This window comes from Kryptolebias marmoratus, linkage group LG11, assembly GCF_001649575.2.
Source record: "Kryptolebias marmoratus isolate JLee-2015 linkage group LG11, ASM164957v2, whole genome shotgun sequence".
Taxonomy (NCBI): Eukaryota; Metazoa; Chordata; class Actinopteri; order Cyprinodontiformes; family Rivulidae; genus Kryptolebias; species Kryptolebias marmoratus.
In genome coordinates this window covers 26165899-26179526 of record NC_051440.1, presented here as the reverse complement: position 1 = coordinate 26179526, position 13628 = coordinate 26165899, and the positions used below count along the sequence as shown (strand labels likewise).

Sequence of the window (13628 nt, the reverse complement as noted above, 5' to 3'; positions counted from 1 at the left end):
TGTCTGACAGCAGCTGAAGGAACCTGTCTGACAGCAGCTGAAGGAATCTGTCTGACAGCAGCTGAAGGAACCATGGCTGACAGCAGCTGAAGGAACCTGGCTGACAGCAGCTGAAGGAACCTGTCTGACAGCAGCTGAAGGAACCTGTCTGACAGCAGCTGAAGGAACCCGGCTGACAGCAGCTGAAGGAATCTGTCTGACAGCAGCTGAAGGAACCCGGCTGACAGCAGCTGAAGGAACCATGGCTCGTCTTTCAGGACAAACTCCAGCAGATGTAGCAGCCGTCCTGCAGCTCCGTTTCTCTCAGTTATTGAAGTCATGTTTTCCCTGAAGTGAAGGCCAGCTGTGACACATCTGTCGTGCGTAAGCGTCGAGGTGGAAGGAGGTCGTTTCTAACCGAAGGTTGCGTGCTGAAAGAATGTGGATCTCTTTATCAGATAAAACCTGCCTGATCGGGGCGGCCCTGAAAGCTTTTTCTTCCAGGTTGCATCTCTCACATCTTTTTAAAAGCAGAGCTGATGAGTCACCCAGCCTTTTCTTCTTCTCCACAGAGAAACATTTTCCTGTGAAAGGAAGCGGTTTGAGTGACGACGCTCTCCGAGGAGTCAAGGACTTCCTCTCAGAAAAACTCTCCATCAGTCGGCGTCTCTCAGAACTTTTTATTTCCCATGCATAGTTTGGACACGAGTGTAGTGGAGCTGAAAAGGAATTAAAACTTAAAAACAGGAAATAAAAGTGTTGACATTCATTGTGATTTTCTCCATTATAGACAAAAAGAATCATTTAAGAGAACATGATGAAAATCGAATCAAAATAAAAGACATTTTTTCAGTGAAGGTCCTTCGAGGAGAGCGATGGCGAAAGGAAAGTGCTGCGTAACTTAAGTACATGACAAAAAGGAAAACATTCACACAACAGTGCAACCAAACGGAGGACGTTCAAGAAGTCCTCTACGTGAGACTTACTGACACCATGTCTTCTTCTCTGGCTGACCAATCAGAATCCTGAACAGCTCCAAACAGGAAGGAGAGAATAATTAGGACTTTGCTGCTGCTGTTCTCAGATCTGCTGTCTGTGAGGCCAGAGGAAACTGTTCTCCACGCCTCGGTCGTGACTTCTGCAGATTTAACCCGTCAGTAAAACTAAACGCTACAAATACTGTCTGTCTCTGAAGCTCCACTTGGATTCTGAAGGTTTTTATTGAGATATTTCAGAAGATCCTTTATTTGTTGTGAAACAGGCAGAGATGGAGGCGAGCAAACAGATCGATCTCAGCGCCGTGATTAAAGTCGAACTTCAATTAGTCCAAATATTTCACTTCCACTAACACCTAAACGATGAGGTGAGGCGGTGCCTTCAATCTGAGGACTTTTCCACTCAGCTGCCTGAAACGTTTTAAATGCTGACGGTGTGAACGACCCGACCGGCTGCACGGCTCGGCTGCACGGCCCGGCTGCAGGGTCCGGCTCCGGGGCCCGGCTGCACGGCCCGGCTGCAGGGTCCGGCTGCAGGGTCCAGCTGCAGGGTCCGGCTCCGGCACCCGGCTCCGGCTGCAGGGTCCGGCTCCGGGGCCCGGCTGCACGGCCCGGCTGCAGGGTCCGGCTGCAGGGTCCAGCTGCAGGGTCCGGCTCCGGGGCCCGGCTGCACGGCCCGGCTGCAGGGTCCGGCTGCAGGGCCCGGCTCCAGTTATAAATCTAACTTTACAGCAGCAGGGTGGCTGTCGAAACATGGAGCCAAAACCATTTAGAATTCTGTCTTTAAATTTGTAAAACAGGAAGAAAATCCTGTCTGCAGCTGGAAGAAGCTCATTATTCCTGCTTCATGTTGGATCTGATGTTTTAGTTGTTTTCTCTGAGGAAGAGTCAGAGTCATATGACTACAGGAGCTCAGAGGGGACAAATACTGACATCACGGCCACTAGGTGTCACCAAGTCCCACATATTGAACCTTTAATTTATCTCATTTAAAGAGAAGCTCATTCTTCTTGCCAGGAGCTTAAAATAAATTATTTACAGGATGCCAGGTTCTGAGGATCAGGACTAAAAAACAAATTAGAAGAACAAAAATATGAAACAAGACAAATCCTGAGAGAAATTGAAGGAGAAAAAGGACCAAATCTGTCATGAATTTATCAGTGTTTTTCACAGAAACAGAGGCTGATATTCAGACCTGCTGCCATTCGCAGCAGCCAATCAAATCGCTCCGATCATTGAAAACCTGAAGCCTCCTTCGTTTTTGCATCCCGAGCAGAAAATCAAAGTATTTTACAGTTTTCGCTAACACTGTTCTAACACTAACATGTGTTCACTGCTGTGCCTTCATTACCCAAAAACAAAAATCCTTCACACAACGTCTGCGAGGGGAGGAGTGGCTGCGATCTTATTGCAACAAACGCAGCGCTAACAAAATGCTGAGGGGATGAGAAGATATTACATATCTACACTTAGAAAAGTCACTTCAGCACACCCAGATCCAAAACACTCCTTCCAACAGTATGAAAAATATACAAATAAAAAATACAAATACTCTCAGACACCAGGTAGGTAGTTTTCTGTTGACGTGAAATCAGTGAGGACTAAAAGATAAATATTTCACTTTTCTCCCTTGCTTTCTGAAGAGAAAATAAAACTTTCTGTGTATGAAAGAAAAAGGAACATCCTTCAGTAATTAGTAACAACATGACACCAAACACACGGTTTCGAGTCAGAAAAAGAGCCAGTGTTGAAACCAAAGCATCACAGATTCTGAATAAAAACATTAACAACGAGAGAGGAGCCATTCCTCTGCTCCGGCCTGGACTGTCTGAATAAAACGCCAGCAAAGAGACAGTGAGAAGGCTGTTTTTAACGTCCCGACACGCCGCCGTGAAGACGGAGGAAGACCTGCAGGACGGGGACAGGTAGCGTCCGTCTCAGCTCTTAGTGTGCGACAAACTTTGACCCATCGGAGGAATATCTGTCCGGAACACCACCCGCAGCAGATGGGGCATCGAGCGCCACCAGGTGAGTAACAGTCATTGGATCTGGCACGTCCAGCAGGAGGGAGGAGCTTCTCGATGACTCACTTCACGTGCTCGGCGCTGTGGGACGAGCAGTAGTACTTCTTGTGCGCGATGAAGGTGGACAGGCTGCTGAACTTGATGTTGCACAGCCGGCAGAAGCGGGAGTTCCCGTTCTGGACCGGGGAGATGACCGGGGTTTTAGGGCCGGCGGCGGGGGCGGGGTGAGACGCTGCCGTCGGGACAGTGTTCTCTGGAAGGTGGGTGGACGCCACCACAGGTGACAGTGTCAGGGAGGCGGCCCGCGGGGGGGACACCGGCAAAGGCGAGGTAGCTAAAGGGGACCCCCCCCCAACTGAGGGGCTGCCGTTCAGCAGAGGGGACACGGGGGACGCTGTCCCACTCCTGGCCTGTCCATTGATGCTGTCTCTGTGAGCTCTGGAGGCCAGCCTGGCCTGGTTGGTGGGGGTGGCCCCATCCCTGGGGCTGAGGCTGGGGCTGCGGCTGACTGCTCGGCCCGCCTGGGGAGGGGTCTCCGGGGGCGGCTGAATGGTTACGAGCAGGCCGTGGGTGGTCCTGAAGTGCTCCATCAGGTCACAGGTTAGAGCCCTGTTGGGACAGTACGGGCAGACCACCAGGGCTGACCCGGCGCCTTTAGCTCCGGCTCCGGGAGTGGCAGCGAGAGCGGCGCTCATGTGTGAAGGGGACGTCGCTCCGGAGGCGCGGGGGCTGGACGACGCCCCCTTCGCCTGGGCCACCCACTCAGCAGGCAGAGCTTTGGCCTCGACGGGGTGCAGAAGGTCCAGGCGCTCCTGCTGAGGCCTGCTTTTAGGGGAGGTGGAGGCCGAGCGCTTGAGCCGGTGCAGCTGCTCCAGGGTGTGGGGCTGGAGGGTGGTGGCAGGGCAGTAGTAGGTTTTATGGGCCAGGTAGTTCTCGATGCTGTTGAAGCTGATGCTGCAGGCCGTGCATTTGTGGTAGTCGGTTAGAGGCAGAGCCGGGAGGATCCCTCCGCTGCTGCTGCTGCCGCTGCCGCCGCTCTGCCGGGGAGTCTCCCTCAGGCGAGGCCTCTTGCTCAGGTCGATGGGGCCATCTACTTCTGGGCTGGAGCTGCCGGTACCACCAGGAGAGACTTCCTGCTTCACGACCAGGCCCAGGACGGAGGGCGACGGAGCGGAGGCTGCGGAGGTGGCAGCGGCTGCAGCAGCGTTAGCTAATGCCTCCGTCCTGGCCATGTGGATCTCGTACATCTTCTTCCTCTTGCGGGTGCGGATAGGCTGAGGAAGGAAGGCAGCGGCGTTGGAAGCCTTGGCGTGCACGGACCGCTGGTTGGACGGGTCGTGGCGCGAGGCGCAGTAGAACCGTTTGTGGACTGTGTAGTTCTCGTGACGACTGAAGCGGATGTTGCAGGCTTCACAAAACGTTTTGTTGGGATCCTCTTCCAGGTCCTCTGCAGAACCACTAACAGGACTCGGGCTGCCTTCGCTTGTTCTTCCTCCTCCTCCTCCTCCTCCTCCTCCCCCATCTCCTCCCCCTCCTCCTNTGTAACTCGTGTTCATTCAGTCACATGACATGAAGGACAAAGACCGCGTCCCTCCCTCAGCCTGAGAGACTCACTTGCTCTGTGTCCTGATGGGACGTGTCCCAGAGAGACAGACCTACTGCTGAGAATACTCCACAAACATCACTATGATCTCTGAGAGTGAGCTCTACATTCGGTTCAACTGGGACAATGAGAACTAAACCAGACCGGCCTAAAAACACTGTTTCCCCTCCTCCTCCTCCTCCTCCTCCCCCTCCCTCCCCCTCAGAGGAGGAGGAGACTCCCTCTTTGCCTGCTGAGGGTTCAGTCTTCATCTCCACCACCCTCTTGGATTCTGCAGCTGCACTTCCTGCAGGAGGCTCTGAGTCGGTTGGGGAGGCGGAGTCTGCTCTGCTCGCCGCCCTGACCTGAGGCGAGGAGCCAGGCGGGCCGCTGGAAGGCGTCGGACCTGGAACCACTGATCCAGAACCGGAGCTTGGCCCGTCTCCCTGATGCCTGCTGGAGCAGTACAGTCTCTTATGTGCATAGTAGTTGTTGATGTTGTTGAAGGTGATGTCGCACTCGAAGCAGGTGGCTCCTTTGTGGGGCGGAGTCGCTGTGGCAGTCGCCGCCGCCGCCGCTCCGGAGGTGAAGAAGGCAGCCGGGTTGTTCTGAACGACCGTCTGGCCGTGTTTCAGCCGGCTGTGGACCATCTCTGACATTTTAGCCAGAATCTCTGATGCCTGGGGCAGGATGGCTGCCTCAGGGTTGAACATGTACTGAGGCAGGAACATGGCTCCTCCTGGGACCGCCGGGGCAGGGCTAGAACCGGGAGTGGGACTGGTCGGTTCTGCCTTAACTGTTGTGGTGACTGGACTCTTTGGAGAGTTGGATGTCTGGCAGGAGGCGGATGCAGTTTGCTCTTCTTTTGTAGCCTCTCCTGGACATGGCTGCTCCTCCTCTCTATCCTCCTCCGCCTCAGACTCCGACTGCGGTTCCTCCTTGATCTTCAGGTCTGCGTCAGCAGGACTGAAGTCTGGAGGGGTGGCTGAGCCTCCATTCGTGCCTGGGCTGGAGGAGTCCGGTTTAGGAACTGAACCCGGGGGCTCCTTTTCCTGTGGGGACAGCTGGGGCTGCTCGGCTGAGGAGGGGGGGCTCTGGCGAGGAGTGGGGCTCCTTTCAGCCGGGACTCTGACCTCCAGGTGAGTTCGCACATGCTGCTGCAGCTGTGCAGGGGAGTCGGAGTTGTGGCCACACACCTGACACTTGAGGACCACCCCGGAGTCTCCTGGGCTCAGACCTGACGAGGACGGAGGGAATTAGAGCCACTTCAGAACAACTGAACCCCAGTGCAGGTGAGGGAGGGACTTACCGGTGGACAGGGGCAGCTTTGGGAGGCCTGGGCCTGGAGAGTAGACCTCGCTGCGGGATCCAGGCTGACACACCATGTGGCTGGTGACCAGGTGGCTGTAGAGGATGTCCCTGGTGGTGGAGACGAAGCCGCAGCCGTGGCAGACCCCGTTCAAGGTGTCTGTGTGGACCTTCAGGTGTCGCTCACAGTTTGCCTTCGTGGTGAAGGCTGACAGGCAGATGAGACAGACAAACGGACGCTCCCCTGTGGACATAAGGACAGAAACCAGCAGGACGTGAGACTCTGAGCCGGGCCACCAGATCCAGACCCTTGTTTACTCTGAGCATGAAGCTCTCACCGCTGTGCGTGCGCATGTGGATCTCCAGGGAGCTGGCGCTGGGGCAGCTCTTGTTGCACTGCGGGAACGGGCAGATGCGCTCGTTGGGGTACGAGTCTTTGGGTTTGTCCTGCGGCGGCGAGGAGGCCGCCGCCGGCTGCTTCTGCCGGCTGGCGCAGTAGTACATCAGGTGGGCCTGCAGGTTCCTCTCGCTGCGGTACCAGATCCCACAGTCCTTACACGGGAAAATGTCCTCTGAAAAGCAGCAAAGCAGACAAAACAAGGGTCATCCAGAGCAAAGAATAAAGTCCGACAGCTTTCTGGTGTGTGGAGCAGAAACAGTTTGTTCTCTAACTTTCTGGGATTCGCTCAGGTGACCTCTCATTGTTTCCTGTTGTGTTTCTGTGAACTACGTCGCCATGGTAACTCAGAGCGCCGCTAAAAGTAACGGCCAAGCAGCTCGCTTTGATTTATAATCTTTGTGAGGTCAAAGAAGGGTTAAATTATTAGGATTAAATCTTTGTGCACGTTTGGAGGTGGATAATAACTGTTCCTGAAACAGATCCGTCTCTACGACTCCCAGTTTAACCACTTTCAGTTATCCTGCAGGGAGATATCACAGCGTGTGTGTGTGTGTGTGTGTGTGTGTGTGTGTGTGTGTGTGTTCAGGAAACATTCAGAAATCTGCTGCCTGTTGAAGAGCTACACTGCCATCTTGTGAACAAATAAAAAAGTACAATTTTAAATCTGTTTAAATGCTTATAAAAAGCTTTTACCAGTTTTAACCAGGATTACTAAGCCTCACATAAAAGGAGGGAACTGTGGGCCTTTATTTCATCTTATTTTCCTCCCAATCATCCAGACTTTAATCAGTTCTCGGGACTGTCTGAAGGTCTTCTTCCTGAACTCAGAGGATGAAACAAACCTTCAGTCTCTCAGTCTGTCCCTGATTCTGCTGGTGGATCCAGGAGAAACAGATTAGCTGAAGGATGAAGCAGCTTTCAGGTTCTGCTCCAGGCCTTCCCTGAATATTTGTTTTTTACAGGAATAAAACTTTTTGTCCCGTTTGATCAATCAGAAGCACAGACTGCTGTCCCCGTCACTTCCAGGGAGTCAGCTTCAGAGGAAACCAGGACTGTTTCAGGACTTTTAATAGATTGAGTCATATTTTAAAACTCCACGGCTTTAATCACAGATTCTGTTCATGGAACGCCGTCACGACTCCGACACTCACTGTTAACCACCGCCGTGGCCAAGATGGCCGCCATGCCGGCCTGCTGGGGCAGCAGCTGGATGTCGGAGTGCAGCGCCGCCGGGTACAGAGGCTCCTCCTTCACCGCCGGCTGCTTCTGAGTGACGAGGCTGAGCAGAGGAGAGAGCTGGGCCATCGTAGACGAGGAGGAGGAGGAGGAGGAAGGCGGGAACAGAGAAGCCAGGAGCTTCTCACCTGCTGGGATCTCTCTGCTCACCTGACAGAAGAGCTCCTCACCTGCAGACAGACAGCATGCCAGGGTTACTGAGAGCCGGGCTCGGGTGGAGGCGGCGCAGGACGAGACTCACCTCGGCTGAAGACGGAGCAGTTGGCTGCTGAGGGGTCAGAGGTCAGAGGGAGGAGACTGATCCAACAGTCCGGATGTTCACAGGTCAGAGTCAACCTCGACTTCTGGGGAAAACAGAAGAAAAGTTTCAGTTGAATTTAATCTAAATAAACAGTTGATAAAACAGAAATAAACATCCTTAAACCTGACTGAATGATTAAAAACTGAAATTAAATGATAAATCTATACAGTTTGGTTGCATTTGTTGACACATTAATAACTTTATTTCAGTGTTTATTCTCCCGTTTGGCAGCTTCCATGAGTGAAATCAATCTGCTGGTTTTAATTGGCCATTTGGCCATCTTTACGGCCCACCGAGCGGCAGATAATCCCACAGAAAGCTAGACAGAAGCAGGCGTCGGCGAGCAGCCAGAGGTAAACACGATTACAGCTCAGAAGGAAATGAGAGCAGCACGAGCCGAACAAAGCAGCTGAGAAAATGAAGAAGAGACGGGTATTCAGTCAGCTGCTGTAATAAGATCCAGAGCGGATAGACGAGACAAAGACCAGAGCTTCTGTGGAGGTATGAGAGGAAGAAGAAACTTTCTGTCTGTCCAACATGAAAACCAGATCTCACATCCCTCCGTTTCATCCCGCCAACACAAAACCAACATGTCCGCCCAGGAAAACAAGCCGCCGTGCGTCACAAACATTCAGCAGCTTCCAACACATCTGCAGAAAGCTGCAGGGGATTCAGACACATCTGCACACATCTGCAGGAGATTCAGACACATCTGCAGGAGATTCAGACACATCTGCAGGAGATTCAGACACTTTCTTATTATAAACTTTCCTTTTAGATTAATGACTAAGACATTTTAATGTCCTTTGAAGTTTCTGAATTCTTCCTTTAATGACAGACTGAATCATGGTTGTTTTTGAGTAAACTCTTCCCAGATTAAAGCCACTAACGGAGGACAGAAACCTCCAGGAGACCTCAGGACTCCTCCAGCAGGGGGCGCCATCCGCTCAGGTCTGACCACAGCCAAGGGGTCAAAGGTCACATTTCACACTCTGTTTCCAGAATGTTGATTGTTAAAAATGTAATAAAAATGAATAATTACAAAAATATTTTCCTCCTTTTTTATTTCATTTACAATGATGTGAATCTCAAACTTTAAACTAAATATTTATTATTTCTGATTCTTTATCTGCTGAAGGTTTAAAGGAATAACAGAAAGTTTCAAAGCTGCTGCTGAGGAAAATAAAATGAATACATTCAGATTTTTAGGGTTTTAAACACAAAGTGAAGAAAGTTTATCAAACGTTCGTAGTTTTAAAAAACTATTTAAATGTTTATAGAAACTAAACCCCAGTAAAGTTTAATTTTGTTACCATTTCATGTATTCATATATATATATATATATATATATATATATATATATATATATTGACTTGAAAGACCTTCTTTCTGGTACCTTTAGTTTAGTTCATAGTTTATTATCAGTCTGGTTTTCCTCAGTTTATCTTCAGTTTGACTTGTTTAATTTAGCTTTTTTATTTTTGTGTTTTTATGATATAAAACACTCTGAACCGCCTTGTTACTAAAAGTGATAAATAAATCTGACTGGACTTTTAGTTTTTGGATTAATGAACATTTGAGATGAAAAGTTTGTGTTAGTTTTTAAAATCTTCTCGTATTTAATGTGTTTTAATTTGACTTCTGTCGTTTAATTAAAGTTTCATGGAAATATGTTTTTCCTGTCATGAATAAAAGGAAACTTAAATGTTTCTGCTGGTATTTCTTGTGCAGTGCAGCTGATTTTCAGGTGATTTTCAGCTGATTTTAGGAGATTTTAGGTGATTTTTAGGTGATTTCAGGTGATTTCAGGTGATTTTAGGTGTTTTCAGGTGATTTCAGGTGATTTTAGGTGTTTTCAGGTGATTTCAGATGATTTTAGGTGTTTTCAGGTGTTTCCTGCATCTCTTCTGGGTTTTATGGCTGCTCAGAAACTTCCTGGAGTAAAAACAAGAAGCAGAAATCCAACGAGCGCTCCAAACACGAAGCATAATCAAAAACAGACGAGTAACGCTGCTAAACGTCTCCATCACTCACATCGTTTGTCTCCAGCAGAAACAGAACCGAAAAGCAGAAGTCCTGTCCGAACCCACTGATCCAGGACGTAACATCCTGTCCAACCCCCCCACAGAAGACCAGTTTCCCTGATCAACAACATCCCACAGCATGACGCTACCACCACCATGCCTCACCCAGGGGGGGCAGGATGGGAGGCCAGCTTCTGAAAGCTCTGTGGAGGATTTAAGTCCCAGAATCCAATCAGAAGCGGAGCAACAACAGCTGAACGAAGAAGCAGATAATGAGTCAGGGAGGCAGCAGGCCAGAGTTTCTCTAATTAACCACGACGGGAGGAAGATGGCAGCGATGTGGGAGGAAGAGGAGGAGGAAGAGGAGGCATCTTTTCACTTCTGTTGGTCCAACTCCGAGGTCTCAGAGCAGCCAAACCCGGTCTGGCAGGAGAACTGATTCAGAAAGGGTTAATCTGTCACGTCTAAAATAAAACTTTGTTTTTAATCTTTTTTTCTTATTTTTCTGAGGTTAATTTAATGAAAAGTTTGATGCAGTGATGCTGTGGGTTTTATTTCCTTCAGTCTGATGAATTCTGGATAAACAGTTTATTTAAAGGCCTTCTTGTTGCTAAAGATTCAGCTTCAACTAAACAAAACGATTAAAGAAAGAGAAACACGGAGTTCTTCCGGTCAACAAAGCAGAAATTTATCAAATCTGGAAGTTTTTCTGTTAAATTTCCAGGAAGAAACTTAAAATCAAGCTGAAAGTCAGACAGGAGATAAACGATGCTTTTAGGTTTGATGCAAACTGCAGATTTACTAAGACTCAGCAGCCCCCCCGGCCCCCCCNAGATAGATAGATAGATAGATAGATAGATAGATAGATAGATAGATAGATAGATAGATAGATAGATAGATAGATAGATAGATAGATAGATAGATAGAATTTAAAAATGTTTTGAAAGTTTAAATGAAAAAAAAAAACCTTTAAAGGCCAATATACCTAAATGAGGACAGGTCTTATTGAACAAAATCAAATATTTTGATACTAACAGCCAATGTCCACCCTCTCACAATGCAGGGTAGGACCTAAAGTCATCTTTTTAGATAAATTGTCATTCTGCCCTAGATATGTGTATACTCCCGAGGTCACCCTCGGAGGCCTAATTATAGAAACAGATTGTTAACATATTCTTCTAAAGTTTATTTTTTAAAAATGATTTATGCAGTCATAAAGTATCAATTGAATAAGAAAGAGTCAAAATGTTTAAGGAAACTTTATTTCTTTTTTCCTTTACAGGAAATTGTCCAGAATAGAAATAGAACCTTCGAACAGTAAATGTGAAGACGTTGTAAATTTGGTTTAACTAAGTTAAAACTGTTAGGATTTGGGTTTTTGTATTCAGTTGTTTCTTCGTGTTTCAGTTTCAGTTTATTGTTTATCTTGTTCAGTTATCTTGTTAGTTGGGTTCTTGTTCTGTGTGTCTTGTTCCCTGTTCTCCAGCCATCATTCACTTCTCCTCAGTCTCTCTTGTCTCTCTGCCACGCCCATCTACACCTGCCCCAAACGTTGATTATTCACTCACCTGTGCCCATCCATCCATCCATCCATCCATTGTCTTCCGCTTATCCGNCCCCCCCCCCCCCTCTCTCGATAACAGCTTTTAACGGCTGCAGTTTTACTGCTCTCACAGGGGAATCAGAGTGTTTGTTCATGCAAATCACTGACGGGACGTCCAACACGTCCAACACGTCCAACACGTCTCTAAACTGTCTCACATGGACTCATGTGGCCTGCGAGTCATTAATGTAAAACCCACGGGTCAATGATTCATCAGCAGGGTTTCCACCTTCAGACAGAACTGATCTGAAACAGTCTGACTTTGTTTGCTTGTAAAACTGTTTTTAATCACAAATTGATGCAACTCAAAGCAAATGTTGCTGTTGGAAGATCTTAGTAAGCTGCATCCAAGCTGCTTCCTCAACCTGAAAGATGAAGTTCAAAGCTTTAGAACTACGACGGGTCGTACAACTCCCATGCAAATCTCTGTCCCTCCCCTCCCTCCTGAGGCTCTTTGAGCTGATATCTCATAAAATTACAAACGCTGCAAGTTTGGGCTTCAAAATAAAACGTGCATCAAAGTGTTTGTAAAGAAATAATCCTTCCTGTTACGGTTGCGGCGGTGACACCTGTGGTACCGTCCGACCCCGGAGCGGGTCGCACCAGAACCGGAGAAGTGATCAGCACCACCACCAAGAATCAGGCCCGGTCCACATGAGATGTTCTGGTCCCACACAGGAAGGTGTGAAACTGATTGGGCATCAGATCACTCTCTATCCATCTGAGGATAAAACTCGGGCCGACAGGTCAAAGTTCAAGTTTTCTCCTGCAGTTTAAATCTGATCTCTGCAAAGACTCAACGTTTGGATTTAACAGGTTTCCAAACACAGAAAGTTAAATTAAACCCCAGAAATCATCTCTGAGCTTCTCTGAATGATGTCATTGATGCTGCCGTTTGTTGCTTCAGTCTGCTTTTTTATTTTTTATTTTCTCACTTTAGACTACAGAACTCTTCAACTTTAAAGAGTCAGTTTGATAAATTCATCCCAAACATTTTCCCACAGCTTGGTTTTCTGGTTTCTGGAAGTCCTCTGGACTGGAATTTAATAAGCTGCTCTGCTCCTCTCCTGACCTTTCCAACCATCTTTCATTCATTCATTCTTCCCACAGAATCTCTCATTCCATCATCCAGTCCATCCTCTTCCTCCCTTCTCCTCTTTCAGCGTCTCTCCTGCATCTCTTTCTTTCTCAACCTTTCATCCACTTCCTCTCTGCGGCCGTCTGCCCTCTCTCCATCATCCCTCCCTCTTTTCTTCTTCTATCTCTACAGGAAATGGGTTTCTTTCTCCATCCAGGGGGGTTGGAGGGGTGGACTCACTGTCCCAAACAAAGAGGTCACTGTGTGAATCTTCCAAAAATACAAAGAAGAAAAGGAAAGCAGATAAACATCAGAAAGCTCCTCTCATCCTCGGCTGCGACCCAAACACAGACACAGAGACCAACTTTCCCTGTGCTGCTCCCTCGCAGCGTTTCTCTGACATCTGTACACATCCTGGCAGTTCAGTTTACGGAGGAGGAGTGAAGGCTTATGACTCGTGAGGGGGTGCTCGTGCAGAGAAGAAGAAAAAGGAGCAGGTTTGATGAGCTGCATGCAAATGACATGTAAAAATATAAAAGTGAGATACTTAAAACCGGGGCCGAGATAAGAGATTTGAAAATGAGGCACTCTTGGAAAGCAGGCTCCTGAACTGCAGGAGATGAAGCTTAGATACGGAGGATAGAGGTTTCCCTCTCCTCCACCTCCTCCACCCTGCAGATGACAGCCTGATGCAGATAGCAGCCAGTCATTTTCTCTGAGTGATGAACACCTCCTCTTCCGTGTTTGCTTAACCTCTCTGTCTTTTTGCTTCAGTTAATGAGCCTCCTCCTCCTTCTCTGCCGTTTTATCTTTTTCCTTCTTCTATCGGGGAGACGAGCTCCTCCATCAGGATGTGTTGGAAGGTGAAGGTGGTGGAAATGGAATCAGCAAAGGTGGAAAGGTTCGATATCAACCAAGGAACAAAACCCAAACACTGAAGCCGGACGAGGCGTCAGGCGTCTTGAGGCCTGACGAGGCCCGACGAGCCGTCCTAAAGTTCCTGAGGCCTGCCAAGGTGTCCCGAGGCCTGAAGAAATGTCCTGAGGCCTGACGAGACATCCCGAGGCCCGACCAGGCCAGACGAGGCCTGACGAGACG

General features: G+C 48.7%; 1 protein-coding gene across 1 annotated transcript in view; it reads right to left on the bottom strand.

Moving 5' to 3' along the window:
* Positions 1–645: 645 nt before the first annotated feature.
* The window catches only part of zfpm1 (zinc finger protein, FOG family member 1), an 85124-nt gene continuing 72141 nt past the window's right edge, over positions 646–13628 (bottom strand). Inside the window, exons 5-10 of the mRNA XM_037978412.1 lie at positions 7766–7868; positions 7440–7694; positions 6227–6460; positions 5890–6132; positions 4797–5817; positions 646–4504 (exon numbers count right to left, since the gene is read on the bottom strand). Of these exons, the coding sequence (XP_037834340.1) occupies positions 3061–4504; positions 4797–5817; positions 5890–6132; positions 6227–6460; positions 7440–7694; positions 7766–7868 (3300 nt within the window). The 3' untranslated portion in view covers positions 646–3060. The remainder of the gene's footprint in view (positions 4505–4796; positions 5818–5889; positions 6133–6226; positions 6461–7439; positions 7695–7765; positions 7869–13628) is intronic.